The sequence below is a fragment of the Rhinoraja longicauda genome, chromosome 3 (genome assembly GCF_053455715.1).
Source record: "Rhinoraja longicauda isolate Sanriku21f chromosome 3, sRhiLon1.1, whole genome shotgun sequence".
Lineage (NCBI taxonomy): Eukaryota > Metazoa > Chordata > Chondrichthyes > Rajiformes > Arhynchobatidae > Rhinoraja > Rhinoraja longicauda.
In genome coordinates this window covers 89,355,761-89,378,871 of record NC_135955.1, presented here as the reverse complement: position 1 = coordinate 89,378,871, position 23,111 = coordinate 89,355,761, and the positions used below count along the sequence as shown (strand labels likewise).

General features: G+C 44.0%; 1 protein-coding gene across 1 annotated transcript in view; it reads left to right on the top strand.

The window, feature by feature from the left end:
• Positions 1-439: 439 nt before the first annotated feature.
• The window catches only part of LOC144592266 (uncharacterized), a 61,567-nt gene continuing 38,895 nt past the window's right edge, over positions 440-23,111 (top strand). Inside the window, exons 1-6 of the mRNA XM_078396794.1 lie at positions 440-955; positions 1,297-1,833; positions 2,182-4,015; positions 6,102-6,284; positions 12,588-12,730; positions 21,613-21,781. Of these exons, the coding sequence (XP_078252920.1) occupies positions 440-955; positions 1,297-1,833; positions 2,182-4,015; positions 6,102-6,284; positions 12,588-12,730; positions 21,613-21,781 (3,382 nt within the window). The remainder of the gene's footprint in view (positions 956-1,296; positions 1,834-2,181; positions 4,016-6,101; positions 6,285-12,587; positions 12,731-21,612; positions 21,782-23,111) is intronic.

Sequence of the window (23,111 nt, the reverse complement as noted above, 5' to 3'; positions counted from 1 at the left end):
AGCTGAGGACAATTCAGCTACGTCCAAACTTTGCCAAAGTGCTTTGTCCACCTCTCACGCTGAAGGAAGCAACATCGAGAGGATGGTGAGGAAGACTTACCCTTCTGCTACAAAGCCTACATACTGTAGATAGTAGTAAACCTTCCCAGCTACTGTACCTGCAATGTAGCAAGTGTGCAAAAACATCTAATTTGCAGTTGGTTGAATTATTTGATAACTTATAATGCATAAATCTGAACTTTTTCTTTTCCATATTTTTATTTTTCTCCCTTATTAACTTTATATTCACTATTTGATACCACGTTGTTGAGTGCATTGTCCAGTTTTTTTACTATATGTAGGTGCTGTATAAAATTGAAGCACCTGTTGTCAGTTTTCACTGTTAATTACATATTTATTTTCTGTTTTCATACATTTTTAGGTTTTCAAGAATGATAAAATGGCTGCTATGAGTATTCATGATCCTGATACAGCAGCATCCCTCAAGAGAAAAACACAAGGCACTCATCAAGCCAAAAGTGATGTACAACCGAACACAAAGACTCAAAGCGCAGGGACTGTGCATAATGTAAATGAAAATCAGCCAAAGCACATTGATGTCGAGCAACCCCAGAGAAGACCTGTAACTCGTGACATGGTGGAGTCACAGTCCAATTTTGTCACTCATTCTGGACAAAAGATCACACAATCCGACTTTTTTGAAATTCAGACCAAATCTGCCTCCACAACAGTGAACGAAGCTGTGACCAAGCCTGATGGGAGCAATGTTAGTTTTCACAATCCTGCAGTCATTGGTAATACAACTGTACCTGAAACATCGCTGAGAAGGTCTGCAAGATCTAGAAATTCAATTTGCGGGTTTACTGTCCAAGCTGAGGACAATTCCGCTACACCCAAACCATGCCAAAGTGTTTTGTCCATCTCTCATGCTGAAGGAAGCAACATCGAGAGGCTGGTGAGGAAGACTTACCCTTCTGCTATAAAGCCTACATAGATAGCAGTGAACTTTCCCAGCTGCATGTAATGTAACAAGTGTGCAAAAACATTTCATTTGCAGTTCTTTTGTTGATTGGTCGAATAATTTAATATATTTTAATTAATGCCTAATGCGATAACTTTTTATTTTCCAGTCTGTTTTCTCTCCCCTATTGAATTTGTATTCACTATATGATACCACCCTCTTGAGTGCATTGTGCAGTTTTTTACTATATATACGGTGCTGTGAAAAACTGAAGAACCTGTTGTCAATTTTCCCTGTTGATTAATATTAATTATATTTATTTACTGTTTTCGTAGGTTTGCAAGAATGATACATTGGCTACTATGAGTAGTCATGTTCTTGACATATCAGCATCCCTTAAGAGAAAAACAGAAAGCACTCATCAAGCCAAAAGTGATGTACAACCCAACAAAAAGACACAAAGCTCAGGGACTAAGCGCAATCTAAATGAAAATCAGCCAAAGCATATTGATGTGGAGCATCAACCCCAGGGAAGACCTGTAACTCATGTCATGGTGGAGTCACAGTCCACATTTGCTACACATTCTGGACAAGAAATCACACAATCCAACTTTTTTGAAATTCAGACCAAATCTGCCTCTACAACTGTGAACGAGGCTGTGACCAAGCCTGCCAGTAGCAATGTTAGTTTTCAGATCCCTATAGTCATTGGTAATACCACTGTACCTCAAACAACGCTAAGACGGTCTGCAAGATTTAGAAATTCAATTTGGGATTTTACTGTCCTAGCTGAGGACAATTCAGCTACGTCCAAACTATGCCAAAGTGGTTTGTCCATCTCTCAAGCAGAAGGAAGCAACATCGAGAGGCTGGTGAGGAAGATTTACCCTTCTGCTACAAAGCCTACATACTGTAGATAGTTGTGAACTCTCCCAGCTACTGTACAAGCAATATAACAATTGTGCAAAAACATCTAATTTGCAGTTATTTTGATGGTTGGTTGAATTATTTAATAACTGTTTATGCGTAAATCTTAACTTTTTCTTTTCCATATTTATATTTTTCTCCCCTATTAACTTTATATTCATTATTTGATACCATATTGTTGAGTGCATTGTCCAGTTTTTTACTATATGTAAGGTGCTGTATAAAATTGAAGCGTCTGTTGTCAGTTTTCACTGTTAATTACATATTTATTTTCTGTTTTCATACATTTCTAGGTTTGCAAGAATGATAAAATGGCTGCTATGAGTATTCATGATCCTGATACAGCAGCATCCCTCAAGAGAAAAACACAAGGCACTCAGCAAGCCAAAAGTGATGTACAACCCAACACAAAGACTCAAAGCGCAGGGACTGTGCAAAATATAAATGAAAATCAGCCAAAGCAAGTTGATGTGGAGCAACCCCGGAGAAGACCTGTAACTCGTGACATGGTGGAGTCACAGTCCCAGTTTGCTACTCATTCTGGACAAGAGATCACACAATCCGATTTTTTAGAAATTCTGACCAAATCTGCCTCTACAACTGTGAACGAAGCTGTGACTATGCCTGCCAGTAGCAATGTTAGTTTACATAATCCTGTAGTCATAGGTAATACAACTGTACTTCAAACTTTGCTAAGACAGTCCTCAAGATCTAGAAATTCAATTTGCGGGTTTACTGTCCAAGCTGAGGACAATTCATCTACATCCAAACTATGCCAAAGTGTTTTGTCTATCTCTCACGCTAAAGGAAGTAAGAACGAGACGCTGGTGAGGAAGATGTACCTTTCTGCTCCAAAGCCCACAGTAAATCAAATAACCACTCCAAATACAGAAGTTGAGTCAATTGACAAATCTTGTACTGTAAACATGTTAGAAAGTGCAAGAAACAAATCTAATGCCACTGTTGCAACAGATGGTAAATTAGTCACTATAGAAGTGCCGAAAGAACACAGCACTAATGAAAAACTTGCACAGTTGAAAAAATACCCAAAAGTGCAAGTCCATGAAGAAATTCTGAGCAAAGTGGCCAGTTACAATCAAAACGTGGAAATGGCTCAGAAACCTGAATATGAGAGAGCCAGAGGAAACAATATTCATGAAAACACCATCAGTGATCCATCACCTCAAACACACTGGAAAAACAACTTGCCTGACCATGATATTTCCTCAGAAATCAATAAGTCTGTTGAGTACATTCCAAGTGCTGAATCTATGACTGCCGCTGAACTCCCTGCAATGGAGGATACATTACAAAGAGGTGAAATTAAGCAATTTGATCACACTAAGAACAAGACTCTAGAAGATAACCTTGATGCTTACGTGGTACCTTCCGATGTTTTAGAAAATAGGTGTAATCCCCCAATGATTTCTGCGTATGAATCCAGAGAGAATCTACTTAAATCAATGACCTCAGATCATGTTTCTTTACAGCAAAAAAACAATTGTTCCACAGTTTTAGGTTCTGAACGAAATGATGATGTGATCATAGAATATGAATCTTGTCATAATGTAGCCTCTACCTTACAGCCTACCGAAGCAGCAATCTTAGATGGAACTCCAGGAGAATATCCCAAAGATACAATGACTGCAAATAATCAGTCTAACAACAACACACCTACTTGTGATATGGTCTCATGTTGCAAAGTTAACGTTGAAACTACTGTATTGGTTCACGTTTCGGGTCAGGACCCTTCTTCGGCACCCCAAACTGATATAGATGAATCTAATGCCAATTTGTCTGAGCTCCATACCAATAATTTAAATGATGCAAAAAAATTGTCCAGGGCAATTAACATGGAAATAGATGAAGATGTAAATGTGAATGAACCTGGCGACAATATAAATGACATATTTGCAAATAACAACTTTAGAGAATCAGCAGAAGAAACCAGTAAAAATGCACCCGAGCATGTACTAACTGAATCATGTAGAAGCAGTGAGAAAAATAATACATTGCAGAACCGAGAGGGAATGAGCAATGTACAGTCTTCGGAAATAAATACAAATGCAAGAAAAAAAACCGAGAGAGAAAAGAGTTTTAGAGAGCAACACATTACAGAATCTTCAGGTATTTGCTCAGGAAATAAAACTTTAGTTGCATTACATTTTGAAGTGTAGAAACAAGGAAGTGCAGATGCTGGTGTACAAAGAAGGACAATGCTGGAGTAATTCAGTGGGCCAGGCAGCATCTCTGGAGAACATGGATAGGTGGCATTTTGGGTCGGAACCCTTCGTCAGACTGATTGTGGGGGATGGAGGGAGGAAAACTGGAAGAGAGGAGGGACATGACAAAGCCTGGCAATAAGAGGTGGATGCAGGGGACGGTGGGGTGGGATGGGCAAAGACCAGAGATGAAAAGACAGTGTGAGACAAAAGGATTGGAAAGTTGCCAATAGTGAAGCTAGAGGAAGGAATGTAGGTGGAAGGGGTGGGGTGGAGAGAAATGGGTGTGAGTCTAGGTGGGGCACAGGGGAGAGGGGATGAAATAAATGGGGGAGAAGAAGGGAGGGGGAGGGTGGTTTGCAGTTACCTTAAATTGGAATATTCAATGTTCATAAACTACCCAAGCAAATGTGAGGTACTGTTCTTCCAGTTTGCATGTAGCCTCACTCTGGCAATGGAGGAGGCTCAGTTCAGAAAGGTTAGTATGGGAATGGGAAGAGGAGTTAAAATGGTTAGCAACCTGAAGATCCAATAGGCCTCGGCAGACCGAACATAAATGCTGATCAAAACGGTCGCCGAGTGCATGCTTGGGCTCGCCGATGTACGCGAGGTCACATTGGGAACACTGGATGCAGTAGATGAGGTTAGAGGACCTGCATGTGAACTTCTGTCTCACCTGGAAAGACTGCTGGGGTTCCTGGATGAAGGAGGAGGTGTAGGGACAGGTGTTGCATCTTCTGCAGTTGTAGGGCTAAGTACCTGGGGAGAGGGCAGATAGGGGTGGGATTATGTTGAAGGTGACGGAAATATCGGAGAATGATGTGTTCAATGAGGAGGCTAGTGGAGTGAAAGGTGAATATCAGGAGAACTCTAACCTTGTTCCATCTTTGAGGGTGGGGAAGTGAGAGCAGAACAACAGGACACAGAGGAGACACGGTTGAGGGATCCCCATTGGATGACGGAGTGGGAGAAAACTCATTTACTAAAGAAAGCGGTTTATTAACTTATTAACTCACACCCAAATTATGTTTTCCTCAGTCACGTTCCACAGTAAATATCCCTCATCCACTCTCACTGTTCCTTTCATTGCTGATATTGGGGGCTCCTCTGATTAGAGTTTATCCTGGTTAAATGTCACACTGCCTCTGCCCCACCTGATTGCCACTATCTTGGACAGTTTGGACAGATATCTTAGCACAGGGGGTTAATCCCATTTATCTTCACAATTGATTCTCCATCCTTGAAGTATCTGGGAAATCTCATCTTGATTTATTCATGTTGCAACCTAATCCAATGTGCTCCATTGAGGCCCATGGTTCATTGTGATACCTACATTATTTTCTCTCAAACATTTTTCTTTAATTTTAATGTTCTTCTTATTAAAAATGGTCAGAATTTGATTTGATAGAATAGCTAGAATATATCTTTCTCCTTTTCATTAGGTAGATCTATTATTCTTTTGACACTTCTGACTTTAAAAACTCAGCAACTATTCCCATCGGCTGAAAATGCCATCCGTACAGGCACAACAAAGTTAAGCTCTAACGCAAGAAAATACAAATGCAGTGGGCTACAAAGTGGTACAGATGGTAGAGCTGCTGCCTCACAGTGCCTACAACCTGGGTTCGATCCTAACATTGGGTGCTGTTTGTGTGGAGTTTGTGCATTCTTGCTGTGACTGTGTGGATTTCCCTCGGATGCTCCAGTTTCCTCTCACTTCCCAAAGACGTGCGGATTTTGTAGGTTAATTGTCCTCTAGAATTGCCTCTAGTGTATGGGGAGTGGATGAGAAAGTGGGATAACATAGAACTTGGGTGAATTGGGTGATCGATGGTTGGCATGGACTTGCTGGACCGACAGGCCTGTTTCCATGCTGTATCACTAAAACTGATACCAAGGAGAATTTCTTCTTCAAGATAAAAAGAAACTTCCAATTATGGTGAATAAGTTAATTGATGATAAGTCTTTTCTTTTGTTTTCGATTGAAATAGGCTCACCGATGCAGGATATTGTTGTACCAAAACCTTCTTTGCCAATTCCCAAATTAAGTGCTTTGAACAAGAAAAATTGCAAAGGAGAAACTCGTCTACATCTTGCTGTGATGAAGAGGGACATATGTTCAGTAAGATCTCTAATCGTAGCTGGAACTAGTGTAAACATACAAGACAATGCAGGTATGTACTTTTGAAAGAACTCGTTTTACTATATTTTTCCTGGAATAGTATTTGATCTATGGGCGGCACGGTGGAACAGCGGTAGAGTTGCTGCCTTACAGCGAATGCAGCGCCGGAGACTCAGGTTCAATCCTGACTACGGGCGCCGTCTGTACGGAGTTTGTACGTTCTCCCCATGACCTGCGTGGGTTTTCTCTGAGATCTTCGGTTTCCTCCCACAGTCCAAAGACGTACAGTTATGTAGGTTAATTGAGTGGGTAAATGTAAAAATTGTCCCTAGTGTGTGTAGGATAGTGTTAATGTGCGGGGATCGCTGGGCGGCGCGGACTCATTGGGCCGAAGGGCCTGTTTCCGTGCTGTATCTCTAAATCTAAATCTTTCTATTTTTAACAAACGACACATGTTTCTCGTTTATCACGGTCTTATTAGTTACTGCTTTGTGCTTCTTGGACTCGGGTCACATTAAAAAAACACGGAACGATTATAAACAATGCAAACAAGTGATCGGTGACATTATTTCTGGGTCATGGCTTTGAGGAGAAAGTGGCAACGTTTACAGGGATGTGTGGTGCAAGTTTATTTTTACACAAAGAATGATGGGTGTGTGAAATTTGGAGACCAAAACTGCACACACTACTCCAGGTGCGGTCTCACTAGGGCCCTGTACAACTGCAGAAGGGTGGTGGTGGAGGCAGGTGCAATAGTGGCACTTAAGAGGTTTTTAAATAGTCACATGGATATGCAGGGAATTAAAGGCTATGGATCACATGCAAGCAGAGGAGTTTTGGCAGGCAGTTTTGCTAGCGCTACAAGCGTGGCTTTAAACTAAATAGTGGGGGGGAGTGGTTGACAAATTGGGAATATGAAGATGGGGTTAAAGGGGAAGCGAATACAGGAGAAACTGTAAAGGACTCTCGAATGAATGGGAAGGGAAGTTCTAGAAGGGATACGAGAGTAAGGTCAGGACCAATTGTGACCGGTGTGAGAGGGGAGGTGAATACCGAAGTTAAAGTGTTGTATTTAAATGCGCGAAGTATAAAGAATAAAGTGGATGAGCTTGAGGCTCAGTTAGACATTGGCAAGTATGATGTTGTGGGAATCACTGAGACATGGCTACAAGAGGACCAGGGCTGGGAGCTGAATATTCAGGGCTACACAACGTACAGAAAAAACAGGCAGGTGGGGAGAGGGGGCGGGGTTGCTCTGTTGGTAAGGAATGATATTCACTCCCTTGCAAGGAGTGACATAGAATCAGGAGATGTAGAATCAGTATGGATAGAGATGAGGAATTGTAAGGGTAAAAAGACCCTAATGGGAGCCATCTACAGGCCCCCAAACAGTAGCCTCGACATAGGGTGCAAGTTGAATCAGGAGTTAAAATTGGCATGTCGCAAATGTAATGCTACGGTGGTCATGGGAGATTTCAACATGCAGGTAGACTGTGAAAATCAGGTTGGTAATGGACCCCAGAGTTTGTGGAGTGCCTCCGAGATGGATTCTTAGAACAGCTTGTACTGGAGCCTACCAGGGAGAAGGCAATTCTGGATTTAGTGTTATGTAATGAACCTGACCTGATAAGGGGACTTGAGGTAAAAGAGCCATTAGGAGGCAGTGACCACAATATGATAAGTTTTACTCTACAAATTGAGAGGGAGAAGGGAAAATCAGAGGTGTCAGTATTACAGTATAGCAAAGGGGATTACAGAGGCATGAGGCAGGAGCTGGCCAAAATTGACTGGAAGGAGGCCCTAGCAGGGAAGACTGTGGAACAGCAATGGCAGGTATTCCTGGGAATAATGCAGAAGTTGCAGGATCAATTTATCCCAAAGAGGAGGAAAGATTCTAAGGGGAGTAAGAGGCACCCGTGGCTGACAAGGGAAGTCAAGGACAGCATAAAAATAAAAGGGAAGAAGTATAACATAGCAAAGAAGAGTGGGAAGCCAGAGGATTGGGACTCTTTTAAAGAGCAACAGAAGATAACTGAAAAGGCAATACGGGGAGAAAAGATGAGGTACGAGGGTAAACTAGCCAATAATATAAAGGAGGATAGTAAAAGCTTTTTTAGGTATGTGAAGAAGAAAAAAGTAGTCAAGGCAAATGTGGGTCCCTTGAAGACAGTAGCAGGGGAATTTATTATGGGGAACAAGGAAATGGCAGACGAGTTGAACCGGTACTTTGGATGTGTCTTCACTAAGGAGGATACAAACAATCTCCCAGATGTTCTAGTGGCCAGAGATCCTAGGGTGACAGAGGAACTGGAGGAAATCCACATTAGGCAGGAAAAAGTTTTGGGTAGACTGATGGGACTCAAGGCTGATAAATCCCCAGGGCCTGATGGTCTGCATCCCAGGGTGCTTAAGGAGGTGGCTCTAGAAATTGTGGACGCATTAGTGATTATTTTCCAATGTTCTATAGATTCTGGGTCAGTTCCTGTGGATTGGAGGGTAGCTAATGTTATCCCACTTTTCAAGAAAGGAGGGAGAGAGAAAACGGGAAATTATAGACCAGTTAGTCTGACATCAGTGGTGGGGAAGATGCTGGAGTCAATTATAAAAGACAAAATTGCAGAGCACTTGGATCGCAGTAACAGGATCGTTCCGAGTCAGCATGGATTTACGAAGGGGAAATCGTGCTTGACTAATCTACTGGAATTTTTTGAGGATGTAACTAGGAAAATTGACAGGGGAGAGCCGGTGGATGTGGTGTACCTCGACTTTCAGAAAGCCTTCGACAAGGTCCCACATAGGAGATTGATGGGCAAAATTAGAGCACATGGTATTGGAGGTAGGGTACTGACATGGATAGAAAGTTGGTTGACAGACAGAAAGCAAAGAGTGGGGATAAATGGGTCTCTTTCAGAATGGCAGGCAGTGACTAGTGGGGTACCGCAAGGCTCGGTGTTGGGACCGCAGCTATTTACAATATACATCAATGACTTGGATGAAGGGATTAAAAGTACCATTAGCAAATTTGCCGATGATACAAAGCTAGGTGGCAGTGTGAACTGTGAGGAAGATGCTATGAGGTTGCAGGGTGACTTGGACAGGTTGTGTGAGTGGGCGGATGCATGGCAGATGCAATTTAATGTAGATAAGTGTGAGGTTATTCACTTTGGTGGTTAGAATAGGAAGGCAGATTATTATCTGAATGGTGTCAAGTTAGGAAAAGGGGACGTACAACGTGATCTGGGTGTCTTAGTGCATCAGTCACTGAAAGGAAGCATGCAGGCACAGCAGGCAGTGAAGAAAGCCAATGGAATGTTGGCCTTCATAACAAGAGGAGTTGAGTATAGGAGCAAAGAGGTCCTTCTGCAGTTGTACAGGGCCCTAGTGAGACCGCACCTGGAGTACTGTGTGCAGTTTTGGTCTCCAAATTTGAGGAAGGAGATTCTTGCTATTGAGGGCGTGCAGCGTAGGTTTACTAGGTTAATTCCCGGAATGGCGGGACTGTCATATGTTGAAAGACTGGAGTGACTAGGTTTGTATACACTGGAATTTAGAAGGATGAGAGGGGATCCTATCGAAACGTATAAAATTATTAAGGGGTTGGACACGTTAGAGGCAGGAAACATGTTCCCAATGTTGGGGGAGTCCAGAACCAGGGGCCACAGTTTAAGAATAAGGGGTAGGCCATTTAGAACAGAGATGAGGAAAAACTTTTTTAGTCAGAGAGTTGTGAATCTGTGGAGGGCAGTGGAGGCCAATTCTCTGAATACATTCAAGAGAGAGCTAGATAGAGCTCTTAAGGATAGCGGAGTCAGGGGGTATGGAGAGAAGGCAAGAACGGGGTACTGATTGAGAATGATCAGCCATGATCACATTGAATGGCGGTGCTGGCTCGAAGGGCCGAATGGCCTTCTGCACCTATTTTCTATTGTCTATTGTCTATTGAGATTAGTTTAATTTATCATCATGCTTGTCATGAACATTGTGGGCCGAAGGGCCTGTTCTTGTACTGGGTCTAGGGGATCCATAGAACAATTATAATAATAATAATAATAAACATTTATTTTTTATAGCGCTTTTCCAAATGCTCAAAGACGCTTTACAAAAACAGTCAAGACATAAAAACAAACAGACAAACTGTCCTGACGGAGAAGCGGCGAACAAATAGCGCCAGCGTCCTCTCACATCAGGGTCTGGCAGTAGACAATAAAGAACATAAGACACACAATTACAATTTTTAAGACAAACAGCCATCACAGTGATTGCTGCAGGCACACCCTCACTGTGATGGAAGGCAAAGAAAAGTCTTGTCTCCTCCTCATTCTTCTCCCGTGGTGCCACGAGGCGATCGAGGCTCCCGACTTTTGAAGCCCCCTCCGGGCGATGGAAAGTCCCAGGGCCGAGCCGAGCAGGCCGATGAAGGTCCTGGGCCCCCACCGGGCGATGGAAAGTGCCGCGGCCAGGCCATGCAGGGCGATGAGGGGCCTGCGAGCGGGTCAATCAAACCTCGCGCTTCGGGGTGGTCGAAGCTGCTACGGCTGGAGCTCCCGAAAGCCGGTCGCCAGCCAGGGACCTGCGAGCTCCCGATGTTGCGGTCTGCAGGGCCCACGGCCGAAGCCTCCGAGATGGTAAGTCCAGGCCCTGCGACCGGAGTCTTCAAGGTCGATCCCAGCTGGAGGCCGCCGGCTCCATGGTGTTAAGCCGTAGCACGAACGGAGACACAACACGGTAAAGGTCGCATCTCCTTTGAGGAGGAGATTGGAAAAAAAGGTTTCCCCCACCACCCCCCCACATATACAGATTTAAAAATAAATCAAAAGAAACATTTAAACGATAACAAAGACAAAAACAAAAAAAAGACAGAGAGACTGCCGGTGAGCCGCAGCTGCAGAACGCAGCCACGCCCCCCCCAATAGAACTTTGTATCTCCATGACCCACCAAAAAGCTTCCAGTAAACCAAAGTCAGGGTTCCGGAGAACCTGCCTCAATTACCTTCTAGATTTTAGATTTAGAGATACAGCGCAGAAACAGGCCCTTCGGCCCACCGGGTCCGCGCCGCCCAGCGAGCCCCGCACATTAACACTATCCTACACCCACTAGGGACAATTTTTACATTTGCCCAGCCAATTAACCTACAAACCTGTACGTCTTTGGAGTGTGGGAGGAAACTGAAGATCTCGGAGAAAACCCACGCAGGTCACGGGGAGAACGTACAAACTCCGTACAGTACAGCACCCGTAGTCAGGATCGAACCTGAGTCTTCGGCGCTGCATTCGCTGTAAGGCAGCAACTCTACCGCTGCGCCACCGTGCCGCCATTCTCCGTCAGCTCGTTCTATATACCCACCACCCTCTGTGTGGAAAAACTTGTCCCTCGGGTTTCTATTAAATCTTTCCCCTCTCACCTTAAAACCTATGTCCTCTGGTTCTTGATTCCACGACTGTGGGTAAAATACTTTGTGCATTCACCCTGTCTATTCCCCCTCATGGTTTTATTGTTATCTTTATGCCAGGCATTGATAATTTTTATTGACTCGAAGGAAATCAAGTGATGTTGTATGGGGTAGGAAAGCGGAGTTGAGGTTGAATATCAGCCTTGATCCAGCATGCTTGAGGCCCACATGTTCTACCAGTGTTCCTATTTCCTGTTATTGTGTTCTCGTAATTCCATGCGATAATGGCTGATCTATAATCTTAATCTATCTTTATTTTTATTTTTTGACTCAAACTTTGCCTTATTTCATTTTATATTTACTTGATCGGGAATCCAGAGATACACAATCTGAGGGGTAACTTTTCACTGCTGTATGGAACGAGCTGCGAGGAAGTAGTTGAGGCAGGGACTATTACAATGTTTAAGAAACAATTATACAGGTGCATGGATAGGACAGCTATGGAGGGATATGGGCCAAACACAGGTAGGTGGAATTAGTGTAGATGGGACATGTTGATCGGTGTGGGCAAGTTGAGGTGAAGGGCCTGTTTCCACACTGTATCACTCTAGGAGTTGACTGATGACATTTTAACAGACAATAAATCTTGCCAAGAAATCTCCTCATTTCAGCAGAGCATTGGATTTTCTGCCTTCATGTGGCAGGTGGAGAACAGAAAAGAACAGATTATAACAAAGATGCCTGCAGGCTCTGTACAAATTAGATGTCCTTTGCCAAATGCAGTGTTGTGTGTGCTGAAAGACACAGATTCGTATATGTCTGAATAACCACCATGAACATTGCAGAGTCCCTGTTGACTACAATGTGCAAAATGATATGGCACCAGAGATAGAAAGTCAAAGTCCATGTTTAACCTAATAAAATCCAAAAAGATAATTTAGGTATTTTGCGATTTTTCTTCCAAGGTTGGACTGCACTTCTTGAAGCTTGCAGCAAAGGTTTAACTGATATCATACAAGAATTGCTGAAAGCAGGTGCTGATGTCAACTTCCCAGCATTGAATGGGGTATCACCTTTGCAAGATGCTGTGAGCGGCTCTCATTATGAGGTATTGTAACTCTTTATAAAAGTGTCTGCCACCAAAAGTTATGTTTTTTTAAGGAAATAATGTTAAAATGTAGAGGAATGATTCGATGATTGAGAGTGTTATGCTGTTTCTACACTGCAAACCTACCTCTTGCCCATTCTGCGCTTTCCCTCGTGAGCAAAATTAGTCTTTTTAATTGGGCAAGCAACCTGTGGAAATGTGCCAAGCAATGGCTGCTCATCAGAGACATTGCATCCATCACATGTTCAATAACATGCTCGAAAGTATTTCTTCCCTTGCAAATTCCAGTGCTGTAAATGCTCACTGCAATAAAAATATTAAAATATCAATATAGGCCCACCACCGATTTTTCAACAACTGTTGGTCCAGCATCTCCTTTAATCAAGACAAAATTACATAGAAAGCACATGGAATCGCCCTCGGAAGTCCGCTCAGAAATGTGGCACCTAGGCCAGGTGAGGCGGCCGATCTCAACCTCATTGGGACTTCCGCGCCGATCGGCAGGTCGAATTTGCACCCTGCGGCCGAGGTTCTTAGTCTGTAGTTACTATATGTTAATGTTACTGCCACGAATGTTAAGAATAATCATTTTGAACTGGTTACCTATTTAATGTAACATTTGGCATAAATACACACTGTTAACCTATACCATGGCACCAATACTAAGAAAGAAGCAACTGTTCTGCTGGAATTATTCACATAAGTATACGTCTGGAGAATAAGATTCTAGCTGGAAGAATAACAAGGGGCCACAGTTTAAGAATAAGGGGTAGGCCATTTAGAACTGAGATGAGGAAAAACGTTTTCAGTCAGAGAGTTGTGAATCTGTGGAATTCTCTGCCTCAGAAGGCAGTGGAGGCCAATTCTCTGAATGCATTCAAGAGAGAGCTGGATAGAGCTCTTAAGGATAGCGGAGTCAGGCGGTATGGGGAGAAGGCAGGAACGGGGTACTGATTGAGAATGATCAGCCATCATCACATTGAATGGCGGTGCTGGCTCGAAGGGCCGAATGGCCTCCTCCTGCACCTATTGTGTATTGTCTAATAAATGGATTTGTAGAAGGAATTTCAAATCAATGAAATTGGGTTCCCGAGGCAGTTTTCCATTATGAAGGATGACGTTTTGCGCCTTGGTGTCAACTATGTGCTGAATTTGGAGTGATTCAGGAGCCCCACTCTGGTATATTAGTACTTGGCACAATTGCATCGGAAGAGGAGAGAGAATTGAGAAAATGCAAGCATTGCTGCCCTCTGTTTACCCCATGCCCTCTTGGCAACCAGCTGAGCTTTCTGACTACTCCATAGCTATTCCGAAAGGTGCCTACTGTTGGCAATTGTCTCCCATTACTTTGTGTTGCGACATGCGTTTTTTATACCTCACTTACTGTTGTACGTGTAATGGTGGTATGGATGTCCAGAAGGCTGCAACCCAGTGCAGTTCATAAAATGTCTTTGCGAATGCGCCCATCAACTATAAATTAGCCAATTCCCCACAAACATTGTTGTCATAGGTATGCAGATATGCTGGCAGACTTGGGAATTAAAGTCATTGAGTCATACAGCATGGAAATAAGCCCTTTGGTGCAACTTGCCCAAACTGACCGAGACAGACAATAGGTGCGGGAGTAGGCCATTCGGCTCTTCGAGCCAGCACCGCCATTCAATGTGATCATGGCTGGTCATTCACAATCAGTAGCCCCGTTCCTGTCCCCTCCCCATAGCCCCTGACTCCGCTATCATTAAGAGCTCTATCTAGCTCTCTCTTGAAAGCATCCAGGGAATTGGCCTCCACTGCCTTCTGAGGCAGAGAATTCCACAGATTCACAACTCTCTGACTGAAAAAGTTCTTCCTCCTCTCTGTTTTAAATGGCCTACCCCTTATTCTTAAACTGTGGCCCCTGGTTCTGGACTCCCCCAACATTGGGAACATGTTTCCTGCCTCTAACATGTCCAATCCCTTAATAATCTTATGTTTCAATAAGATGCCCTCTCATCCTTCTAAATTTCAGTGTATATAAGCCTAGTCGCTCCAGTCTTTCAATATACAACAGTCCCGCCTTTCCGGGAACTAACCTAGTGAACCTACGCTGCACGCCCTCAATAGCAAGAATGTCCTCAAGTTTGGAGAGCAAAACTGCACGCAGTACTCCAGGTGCAGTCTCACTAGGGCCCTGTACAACTGCAGAAGGAACTAAAGAAGATGTTTCATCTACACTCGTTCCACCTGCCCTCATTTGGCCCATATCTCCCTAAACCTTTCCTCTCCATTTACCTGTCCAAATGTCCTTTAAATATTGTTATACTATTTACCTGCCTCAAATACTTCCCTTGACAGCTTGTTCCAGATACCCACGAACCTCTGTGAAAAATCTTATTGAAGCATATCAGATAATAAGAGGGCATGGCCGCGTAGATGTTGGAGAGTCTCAAATAAGGGGACATAGATTCACGATAAAAGGGTGGTCATTTAAAACAGAGGTGCAAAGGCACCTCTTCTCACAGAGGGTGGTAAATCACTGGAATTATCTATCGCGGTGGATTGTGGAGGCTAATCGATGTATTTATTTAAAGAGGAAGTGGATACATTTCTTAAAGATCAGGGAATTGAGGGCTACGGGGAACTGGCACAGTGAAGATTCTGAGACCTGGTGCAGATCAGCCATGATTATACTGACTGTTGGCGCAATCTTCAGGCACCAGGTGGCCTAATTCTCCTATATTTTTAAGTGAATAGGTCCATTGTTAAGCTACCAAATTATTAATTGACGCGTTTTCATTGAGAGTGAATTTTATTAGCAAGGCCTGTGTTTACTATTCATCTCCAATTCCGATTGAACTGAGTGGCTTCCTAGGTGATTTCTGAGAGCACTTTCGAGTCAACCCTTAATATTTAGCTCAAATTGGATGGAGATGACTGAAGGTTAGTAAGATAATATAAGAAAATAACTGCAGATGCTGGTACAAATCGAAGGTATTTATTCACAAAATGCTGGAGTAACTCAGCAGGTCAGGCAGCATCTCAGGAGAGAAGTTTCGGTGACGTTTCGGGTCGAGACCCTTCTTCAGACTGATATCAGGGGGGCGGGACAAAGGAAGGATATAGGTGGAGACAGGAAGATAGAGGGAGATCTGGGAAGGAGGAGGGGAAGAGAGGAACAGAGGAATTATCTAAAGTTTGAGGTCGATGTTCATACCACTGGGCTGCAAGCTGCCCAGGCGAAATATGAGGTGCTGTTCCTCCAATTTCCGTTGGGCCTCACTATGGCACTGGAGGAGGCCCATCACAGAAAGCATACCACTGTTTAGTAAGAGATGCATTTTCAAATTAAATGGGTGTGAGGAATAATGTGATAGCTTGGCGCAGCAGAAGGAGGAATGAAGGACAGAGCAGAATTAATGAATCAGCAAGTGGACTCATCTTTCCTGACTTGCTGAGATGATTCATACACTGAACCTCAATAGCCTCTCTGTCTATATCTGGGCCGCAGGATATTAATGGGCAAGGCAATCCTCTTTCAACACCTCAATGCCTTCAGGGAAATGTATTCTGTCATCAGCACCTCTTATTTTGGTGTACATACTCCTTACATTTTGGAGGGGGTTGCCGAAGTTTGGTGTAACTCTTAAACTGGTGATTTCCTATTTCTGAGATTGTTGTCTATATACAAAACATCCCAGCTCATTCAAATTCCATTTTTAGATTGGTCTGTTAATAATGAGGTTGAAATAGTTCCAAACAATCGTTTATCTCCTCTGCTCAACTGAAGACAAACTTACATTGAGCAGGCTGGATTTTAATACTACAGACAGACACGTTGGATGTCTTGTGTAGGAAGGAATTGCAGATGCTAGTTTAGAACCATAGAAACATAGAAAATAGGTGCAGGAGGAGGCTATTTGGCCCTTCGAGCCAGCACTGCCATTCATTATGATCATGGCTGATCATCCACAATCAGTAACCTGTGCCTGCCTTCTCCCCATATCCCTTGATTTCGCTAGCCCCTGGAGCTCTATCTAACTCTTTTTTTAATTCATCCAGTGAATTGGCCTACACTGCCTTCTGTGGCAGAGAATTCCACAAATTCACAACTCTCTGGGTGAAAAAGTTTTTTTTCACCTCAGCTTTTAAAATGGCCTCCCCTTTATTCTTAGACTGTGGCCCCTGGTTCTGGACTCCCTCAACATTGGGAACATTTTTCCTGCATCTAGCTTGTCCAGTTCTTTCATAATTTTATATGTCTCAAAAACATCCCCTCTCATCCTTCTAAACTCCAGTGAATACAAGCCCAGTCTTTCCTATCTTTCCTCATATGACAGTCCAAAGACGTACAGGTATGTAGGTTAATTGGCTGGGTAAATGTAAAAATTGTCCCTAGTGGGTGTAGGATAGTGTTAATGTACGGGGATCACTGGGCGGCACGGACTTGGAGGGCCGAAAAGGCCTGTTTCCGGCTGTATGTATATGATATGATATGATATGATGACAGTTTACACCGAAGGTAGACACAAAATGCGGGGATAACTCAGCGGGTCAGGCAACGTCTATGGAGAAAAGGAATAGGTGACGTTTCGGGTCGAGAATGAAGAAGGTCTCGACCCGAAACGTCACGTATTCCTTTCCTCCAGATTACTCCAGCATTTTGTATCTATCTGCCATGTTGAAAATGTTTGCTGTTTTGCTATGAAGTGGCAAATTTCACATATTAAACATACTCTTCAGTTATTACATTATTTTACTTGTAGATATTTTCTTCAAATGCAAGTGGAAGAATCTGTTACTATGTATAAGAAAATAACTGCAGATGCTGGTACAAATCGATTTATTCACAAAATGCTGGAGTAACTCAGCAGGTCAGGCAGCATCTCGGGAGAGAAGGAATGGGTGACGTTTCGGGTCGAGACCCTTCTTCAGACTGATGTCGGGGGTGGGACAAAGGAAGGATATAGGTGGAGACAGGAAGATAGAGGGAGATCTGGGAAGGAGGAGGGGAAGGGAGGGACAGAGGAGCTATCTGAAGTTGGAGAAGTCGACGTTCATACCACCGGGCCGCAAACTGCCCAGGCGAAATATGAGGTGCTGCTCCTCCAATTTCCGGCGGGCCTCACTATGGCACTGGAGGAGGCCCATGACAGAGAGGTCAGACTGGGAATGGGAGGGGGAGTTGAAGTGCTGGGCCACCGGGAGATCAGTGGCGTTAATGCGGACCGAGCGCAGGTGTTCAGCGAAGCGATCGCCGAGCCTGCGCTTGGTTTCGCCGATATAGATGAGTTGACATCTAGAGCAGCGGATGCAATAGATGAGGTTGGAGGAGGTGCAGGTGAACCTCTGTCTCACCTGGAAAGAATGTTTGGGTCCTTTGATGGAGTTGAGGGGGGAGGTAAAGGGACAGGTGTTGCATCTCGTGCGGTTGCAAGGGAAAGTGCCCGGGGTTAGGGTGGTTTGGGTAGGAAGGGACGAGTGGACCAGGGAGTTGCGGAGGGAACGGTCTCTGCGGAATGCAGAGAGGGGAGGGGATGGGAAGATATGGCCAGTGGTGGGGTCCTGTTGTAGGTGACGGAAATGTTGGTGGATGATATGTTGGATCCGCTGGCTGGTGGGGTGGAAGGTGAGAACGAGGGGGATCCTGTCCTTGTTGCGAGTGGGGGGATGGGGAGCAAGAGCGGAGCTGCGGGATGTAGAAGAGACCCTAGTGAGAGCCTCATCTATAATGGAGGAGGGGAAGCCCCGTTTTCTGAAAAACGAGGACATCTCGGAAGCCCTAGTCTGAAACACCTCATCCCGGGCACAGATGCGGCGTAGACGGAGGAATTGGGAGTAGGGGATAGACTTTTTGCAGGGGACCGGGTGGGAAGAAGTGTAGTCCAGATAGCTGTGCGAGTCGGTGGGCTTGTAATAAATGTCCGTCACTAATTTTTCTCCTGTGATGGAGATGGTGAGGTCCAGAAACGGGAGGGAGATGTCAGAGATAGTCCAGGTATATTTAAGGGCAGGATGGAAATTGGAGGTGAAGTTTATAAAGTCAGTGAGTTCTGCATGGGTGCAAGAGGTAGCACCAATGCAGTCGTCGATGTAGCGGAGGTAGAGTTCGGGGATGGGGCCAGTGTACGTCTGGAACAGGGATTGTTCGACGTACCCGACAAAGAGGCAGGCGTAGCTAGGGCCCATGCGAGTGCCCATAGCTACGCCTCTGGTTTGGAGGAAGTGGGAGGAGTCAAAGGAGAAGTTGTTGAGGGTAAGAACCAGCTCTGCTAGGCGGAGGAGAGTGTTGGTCGATGGGGATTGGCTGGTTCTACGGTCGAGGAAGAAACGGAGGGCTTCGAGACCATCCTTGTGGGGGATGGAAGTGTAGAGTGACTGGACATCCATGGTGAAAATGAGGGAGTGGGGGCCTGGGAACCGGAAGTTATCCAGGAGATGGAGAGCGTGTGAGGTGTCTTGGACGTAGGTGGGGAGGGATTTGACCAGGGGGGATAGGATGGAGTCGAGGTAGGTAGAGATAAGTTCGGTGGGGCATGAGCAGGCAGAGACAATGGGTCTGTTACTATGTAATTGATTTAGTGCTTACGGCAAAATGAAGCAAATTAATCTGCACCTCCTTTTAAAATAACAGAGTTGAACAGGTACTTCGGATCTGTCTTCACAAAGGAAGACACACACAATCTCCCAGATGTACTAGAGGACAGAGGATCTAGGGGGGTAGAGGAACTGAAAGAAATTTGCATTAGGCGCGAAATAGTATTGGGTAGACTAATAGGATTGAAGGATGATAAATCCCCTGGGCCTGATGGTCTGCATCCCAGGGTCCTCAGGGAGGTGGCTCTAGAAATAGTGGACACATTGGTGATTATTTTCCAATGTTCAATAGATTCAGGATCAGTTCCTGAGGATTGGAGGATAGCTAATATTATCCCACTTTTCAAGAAAGGAGCGAGAGAGAAAACGGGGAATTACAGACCAGTTAGCCTGACTTCGGTGGTGGGAAAGATGCTGGAGTCAATTATTAAAGAGGAAATAACGGTGCATTTGGATAGCAGTAAAAGGATAAGTCCAAGTCAGCATGGATTTATGAAAGGGGAATTATGCTTGACTAATCTAATAGAATTATTTGAGGGTGTGACAAGTAAAATGGATGAAGGGGAGGCAGTGGATGTAGTGTATTTAGACTTTCAGAAAGCCTTTGATAAGGTCCCACATGGGAGATTGGTGAGTAAAATTAGAGCACATGGTATTAGGGGTAGGGTGTTGACATGGATAGAAAATTGGTTGGCAGACAAGAACCAAAGAGTAGGAGTAAACGGGTCCTTTTCAGAATGGCAGGCAGTGGCAAGTGGAGTGCCGCAAGGCTCGGATTTGGGGCCTCAACTGTTTACCATATATATTAATGATTTGGAAAAGGGAATTAGAAGCAACACTGGCAAGTTTGCAGATGACACAAAGCTGGGTGGCAGTGTGAACTGTGAAGAGGATGTTAGGAGGTTGCAGGGTGACCTGGACAGATTGAGTGAGTGGGCAGATGCGTGGCAGATGCAGTATAATAAAGATAAATGTGAGGTTATCCACTTTGGCGGCAAAAACAAGGAGGCAGATTATTATCTCAATGGTGTTAGGTTAGGTAAGGGGGAGATGCAGCGAGATCTGGGTGTCCTTGTACACCAGTCACTGAAAGTTGGCATGCAGGTACAGCAGGCAGTGAAGAAAGCTATCGGCATGTTGCCCTTCATAACGAGAGGATTTCAGTATAGGAGTAAAGAGGTTCTTCTGCAGTTGTATAGGGCCCTGGTAAGACCACATCTGGAAAATTGTGTACAGTTTTGGCCTCCTAATTTGAGGAAGGACATCCTTGTAAATGAGGCAGTGCAGCGTAGGTTCACGAGATTGATCCCTGGGATGGCGGGACTGTCATATGTGGAAAGATTGAAAAGACGGCTTGTATTCACTGGAGTTTAGAAGGATGAGAGGGGATCTTATAGAAACATATAAAATTATAAAAGGACTGGACAAGCTAGATGCAGAAAAAATGTACCCAATGTTGGGGGAGTCCAGAACCTGGGGCCACAGTCTTACAATAAAGGGGAGGCCATTTAAAACTGAGGTGAGAAGGAACTTTTTCACCCAGAGAGTTGTGAATTTGTGGAATTCTCTGCCACAGAGGGCAGTGGAAGCCAAATCACTGGGTGGATTTAAGAGAGAGTTAGATAGAGCTTTAGGGGCTAGTGGAATCAAGGGATATGGGGAGAAGGCAGGCACGGGTTATTGATTGTGGACGATCAGCCATGATCACAATGAATGGCGGTGCTGGCTCGAAGGGCCGAATGGCCTCTTCCTGCACCTATTTTCTATGTTTCTATTAACAGAGTGATTGGTCATTCCTTTTTATAAGAGTTGCTCCCGTTAAAACGTAGAATTGCAAATCTTTATTTTCAGAGGTTGGAGGATTCCAAAAGACGTTTTTTTATGCTGATGCATAATGATGTACATTAATAAAAAAGACCTCTGCCCTTCCAAGAACAGTGAATGCAGAGTCCTTTACCCAGAGTAGGGGAATCAAGAACCATAAGACATAGGTTTAAGGTGAGAGGGGATGATTTGATAGTAATCTAAGGGGCAATTTTTTCACGCATACACCCACGGTGGTGGGTGTATGGAACAAGCTGCCAGAGGAGGTAGTTGAGTCAGTTCACGGGCATTTCCTGCTCTCTTTAAATTCACCGAGCTCAATGGAGAATTTATTATACTACAGAGTAAAATAAGATACGCATGCAGAAACATATTTATTCTAAACATCCGAGGGTCAGAATGAAAATCAGGACTCAGATCAGAACGTGATAGTTTCAAAAGCAAAATTTAGCTGAAATAATTTTCATGATGGTATATCTTTTTAGGCCGTGAAAGTCCTACTTCAGTATGGAGCTGATCCAATGCAGAAGGATAAAGAAGGGAAGAATGCTTTTGATGAAATTGTGAATGATAAGATTAAAGATCTACTTGAGACCCACAGTAATCACAGGAATAGTGATGTGACTATTTGTGATGAGCCACAACCAGATAAAGGTTAGTACCCATCAGCTCATTAATGGTCAATGGAGAGTGGGATATGTTCTTTATGCAGAATTTCCTCTTAATAAGTTGTGTATTATTTCTTCACATAAAGCCAAAGTCCTGTTTTTGCCTCAGGCCTGATGCAGAGTTGTGCTAGAGTCTGAAATACTGTTTCTAGTTATGCCCACTGATGACTCTACTGCAATGGAAAAAGGAGTATAAACAAAACTAGCATAAAATCCCAGGATAGCTATTTGTTCTCTTCCAAAAGATGGTCAGTCGGGACATTGAAATACCAGAGTCTGAGCTTCAGTTTCAAGAGAATTGTACATTTAAGTGAAATGTTTTGGAAGTAAATATTGCAATTGAAAATTATTATTAGGCACATTATGACATCCGCAGAGTGAACTTGGGCAGGTGATGTTTTTTTCTCTCAAAGGATAGGTAGTCTTTGACCCAACTTAGATGTTGATAGAAGATTATCAGTTCAGTTTAATTTATTGTCACGTGTACCGAGGTACAGTGAAAAGCTTTTGTTGCATGCTAACCAGTCAGCAGAAAGACAAGTAGCCCCAAGTCGGCCGACCTGAGGGACCTGGAGTTTGAATGGTGGGTTAGAAGCTTTTTGATATGGGGGGGCAAGCCCGTTTAGGGCATTGTGTGCAAATAGGAGGAGCTTGAAGTTGATTCTGTACTGTACTGGGAGCCAGTGGAGAGAGGCCAGAATCGGGGTGATGTGGTCCCTTTATCAGGTACCCGTCAGGAGTCTTGCTGTGGCGTTTTGGACCAATTGCAGGCGGGACAGGGATGATTTGCTAGTGAAAAATGTTGAGAATTCTTCGCACTTAGCAAGGGACCATTTCTTCTCAAAATTTCAAAGGAAATTTGAAGCTTATCACATTTCCACCTCCATTCTGATTTTCTGCATTCCCTTCTTAGGGCTCTGGTGGTGTCATTAAGCCAAGGCCGACCTTTAGGCTTAGGCATTTTCACTTTAAGGGGAGCAACAGAATCCAGGATGGAAGAGCAAGTGGTATTAAATAAAGAGATGAGATCCTCGGTGCTGAGATGGGGAGGAGAAGCCTCAATAGAGCAGATGTTGGGAGTAGCTATGAGAGCCTCAGAGAACATACTGGCAGTCGACGAGTTTATGTAGCGGGAGTAACGAACAGGGAGATGAGATTTGGTGGGAGAGAAAGGCAGAGATGTATCAAATATAATAGCGCTATGATCCGACAGACAAGCATCAATAATTTCTATATAAGAAAATAACTGCAGATGCTGGTACAAATCGATTTATTCACAAAATGCTGGAGTAACTCAGCAGGTCAGGCAGTATCTC